This window comes from Lolium rigidum, chromosome 7, assembly GCF_022539505.1.
Source record: "Lolium rigidum isolate FL_2022 chromosome 7, APGP_CSIRO_Lrig_0.1, whole genome shotgun sequence".
Taxonomy (NCBI): domain Eukaryota; kingdom Viridiplantae; phylum Streptophyta; class Magnoliopsida; order Poales; family Poaceae; genus Lolium; species Lolium rigidum.
In genome coordinates this window covers 308,575,160-308,578,711 of record NC_061514.1, presented here as the reverse complement: position 1 = coordinate 308,578,711, position 3,552 = coordinate 308,575,160, and the positions used below count along the sequence as shown (strand labels likewise).

The window sequence follows — 3,552 nt, the reverse complement described above, 5'->3', positions numbered from 1 at the left end:
CGGGAGGCGGACTATGTTCTGGATGGACAAGTGGTCTGGCGATATCGCTCTTAAAGATAGATTCCCCAACCTGTTCAGCATTGCCAACTCCCAGATGAGCACGGTGGCTCAGGTTTGTGGGGCTAGGGGCTCTCTCTCCTTCCGGAGATCTCTCGACCCTCAGGGGGTGCTAGATTAGCAGCAGCTGAGAGGCATCATTGAGCAAACCAACCTTACCCAGGGACAAGATGGGGTGTCTTGGTCTCTAGAACCTTTTGGGTGCTTCTCGGTTCGATCCATGTACCTGAAACTGGCCCAAGGGGCGTCCGTTGCTCATTTCCGAGATGTGTGGTCGGCCCGGATCCCGCTTAAAAACAAGATCTTCGCATGGTAGCTTGTTCTCGACAAGCTTCCCACAGCCATCAACATGGATGTTGTAAGCTGTGTGGTAGACCGGAAGATGAGTCGCATATTTTCTTCACGTGCTCTACAGTGGTGTTTGCCTGGAGTGTTACCCGCCAGCTGCTGGGCTGCAGCTGGTGCCCCGCTAATTTTGCCCAGTTTTTCGCTATCGTCTCTAGTCTGTCGGGTAGATTTAGACGATGTGTGTGGCTGCTGTTTATTGCTCAATCCTGGGCTCTTTGGCTTTTTAGAAACAAGATGATCATTGAGTCAAAATTCATGAAACACCCAGCTAACATTATTTTCAAAACTATGCTGTTTCTTCAGATGTGGATGCCGCTAGCAAGACCCCTGGATCGACCCTGGCTCGAGCACGCGGTGGCAGAACTAAAACAGCTGCACGACGCAACTAGCCCAAGAAGGCCTGATCAAGACGCCTGATTCCGCTCCTGTAGCCTTCAGTGTTTTCCCGCCTGCGTGGCGTTCGTTGTTGCTTGGAACTTGGCCGAAGCTGTAGTGCCGCAGCATGTATCTTTTAATCCTGTTGAACCTGAGGGCTTTATTAATTTAAAGTCGGGCAGTCCATGCCTTTTATCTAAAAAAAAAAATTTGTTCTCCACGCATTTCCTTCTAGCTAGCCACTGCAAAAGCTAAGCAGAGCAGCTGGAGAGTGAGATCCTTTTATCCAAACTCGGCAGGCAACTGAGGCAAGCCCACATGCCCCACCTCACGGCACCCTCCTCCTTCGCCTGCTCCGGCACCGGCAGCACTGTTGCCGGGTTCCGGCTCCCGGGTCCTCCTCGGCGCACCCTGCTGCGCGCGCCGGCAGCTTCAGCGGCCGGAGGAGGCGTGCGAGCGGTGGAGCCGACGTTCTACGAGCTGCTGGGGATCCCGGCGGAGGGGTGCAGCTTCGAGGACGTGCGGGCGGCGTACCGGCGGATGGCGCTTAGGTACCACCCGGACGTCTCCCCGAAGGGCACCGCCGGGGAGCACACGCGGCGCTTCATCCAAGTGCAGGAGGCCTACGAGACGCTCTCCGACCCCGGTCGACGCTGCAGCTACGACCGCGCGCTTGCACGCGGCGTCTGCCGGCTCGCCTTCAACCCCGCCTCGCGCAACGTCTCATCCATGTACCGCCAGGTAGTATCTGAACCCTGCTCTGTCCATCTCTGTTCCTTGCTTCTTTTTAGATAGTAGTAATGATGATAATGGTTAATGGATGATGAATGATCTGCTCCTCGAGTTCCAGACTTCCAGTGCACATCTATACTAGTCTGATTAATTCCTCCGGGATTTTACTGAAGAGATAGCAATAGCATCTATGCTTTAATGGCTGGAGCTTTTTATTTTAGATGATTTTACAGATGGGCTGGTTGAACAAGCATGCATGGCTTCCCCCATTGCTGCAACTAGTTGCTCAACCATGTCGGATTTTTGTGCGTAGGCCTTAATTAGCTTGTGTGGTACCTTAAGAATATCAAATTTTAGTCTACATTAAAAAAGATTTTTCAACGGTAACTCAACAACTTTGTGCTGGCCTGGCTTGTTCGATTCAATTCGAACACTTGTGATTTGAAACATCATGCATGTGCCATCCAGCCTGACATGACATGTTTGCTTGATTAATTCAGAAGGACCAAAATTGTATGAGGACTTAGGTCATCATATTGAGTTCTTCAGGAATATCTTTGACATCTGCTTGAGGTATCACCTTTCGCTGATGAACACACAAAATAGGCAACACAGAAGTTACCCCTTATTTGTAGATAGCATAAACTATACCTTAGCTGAGAGGCTGACACACATACGAATACTACCTCATTATTATGTGGGTGATTGAGCTGTCTCGTTCTAAAAGGATAAGGACGGGTCGCTTTCATGCACCTTAATCACAATACCATGTGGGCAATAATTTAAGGATTGATGTCTTACATGTATGGATGAAAATTGCACGAGTAAGCTACAATGTCCATGCCGATTGTCAAAAACATTGTTTGTTAAGTTCTAACTATGAAGCAGTCGTTGTTTTCACACTAACTTGCCGCTTGTGTGAAACGTACCATAGGAGCTGGAAGACAAGTCCGGATGGAGGACATCTTGGGAAGGCCAGATCGTGGAGCTGAAGACGAGGAACACAAGGAAGGATTCAGACGAGAACATATCCTGGGGAGCTCGGATGCGAAGGAAAAGGGGTGAACAATTGTGACTGTGATCTTTGAGTTATAGCAAAATTACAAGGGCTATGCTTAAGACGGTTAGGATTGGGATACAACAACAATAGTTGGTGTCGTAAATATAACCAGATAGAAATAAGCCAATATCAGTTAGTCAGCACACAAACTCATTCTAGGGGTATCACGAGTTAACATCTGACAACTCCTATAGTAAGCTATTAAAGTATCGGCCAAGAAATGGATTGTTGTTTCTTAAAAGCTTTTTCTACCGTTGTTTCTCTGTACCTCAAGACGGAAGTGCTTCTACACAAGCTGTAGCCAGAAAGAGTTTTACAAGCTGGAGCTAAAAAAAGAGTTGTGCCAAGCGGCTCAATGCCACCGCCATACTCCCTCCTATACCTAGGCAAAACTCAGGCTGGGCTTCGGACCGGGCCTAAAAAAGCCTGAAGCTAAAAATGTAGACCCAAGCCTGGCCCGGCCTGACTCTTCCCTAAATCACACGTTTTGTGAGGTATGGATGGACCAAACCACCCAGGGGTCTGGCATTCAGCGTAAGCTATATTATTGAGTACAAGGACACGCTATTCATGGTCCTAAGGGCCTTGGGATCACAATCACATGAGTATATCTTCAAGGTGTTTGAACTCGGTGAGCATAGCGAATGTGTGTTACCATTACATGTGCACAGAAGTGACGACATTGGGCGACCATGCCTTGTTCTTGGGTACAAAATGCACCAAGGTAGTGCATGTGCCAGCAGCAAATGGCGCAGCGGGGGTGTAGAGAGAAACCATATCTACTACAACCATGTCATTTTGGTAAGCGAATATGAGCCCATCTTGGAAGATATGCAGTTAACATGGGACAGCGTTGATGCCTAAAAAACAAAAACAAAAAAAGCAATGGCACGGACAAGATCATGCCAATAGGATACTACATTACCTGTCGTCATCAAGGTCTAATGTGGATTCTCCCTCCGGATTTCTAGCCGCTCAAT

At 48.5% G+C, this 3,552-nt stretch overlaps 1 protein-coding gene across 1 annotated transcript; it reads left to right on the top strand.

Moving 5' to 3' along the window:
* The first annotated feature begins 1,098 nt into the window (after positions 1-1,098).
* Positions 1,099-2,793, top strand: LOC124673141 (chaperone protein dnaJ 20, chloroplastic-like). Its single transcript, XM_047209271.1, has 2 exons — positions 1,099-1,521; positions 2,447-2,793. The coding sequence occupies exons 1-2, from the start codon at positions 1,099-1,101 to the stop codon at positions 2,585-2,587; spliced, it is 564 nt and encodes a 187-aa protein (XP_047065227.1). The 3' UTR covers positions 2,588-2,793.
* The last annotated feature ends 759 nt before the right edge of the window (positions 2,794-3,552 follow it).

What these genes read in the sequence shown, in the direction of transcription:
- LOC124673141 (XM_047209271.1), top strand. Translation starts at nt 1,099, where the DNA reads ATGCCCCACCTCACGGCACCCTCCTCCTTCGCCTGCTCCGGCACCGGC. An exon ending in TCTCATCCATGTACCGCCAG is followed by an intron (nt 1,522 to 2,446) that starts GTAGTATCTGAA and finishes AACGTACCATAG; the next exon opens with GAGCTGGAAGACAAGTCCGG.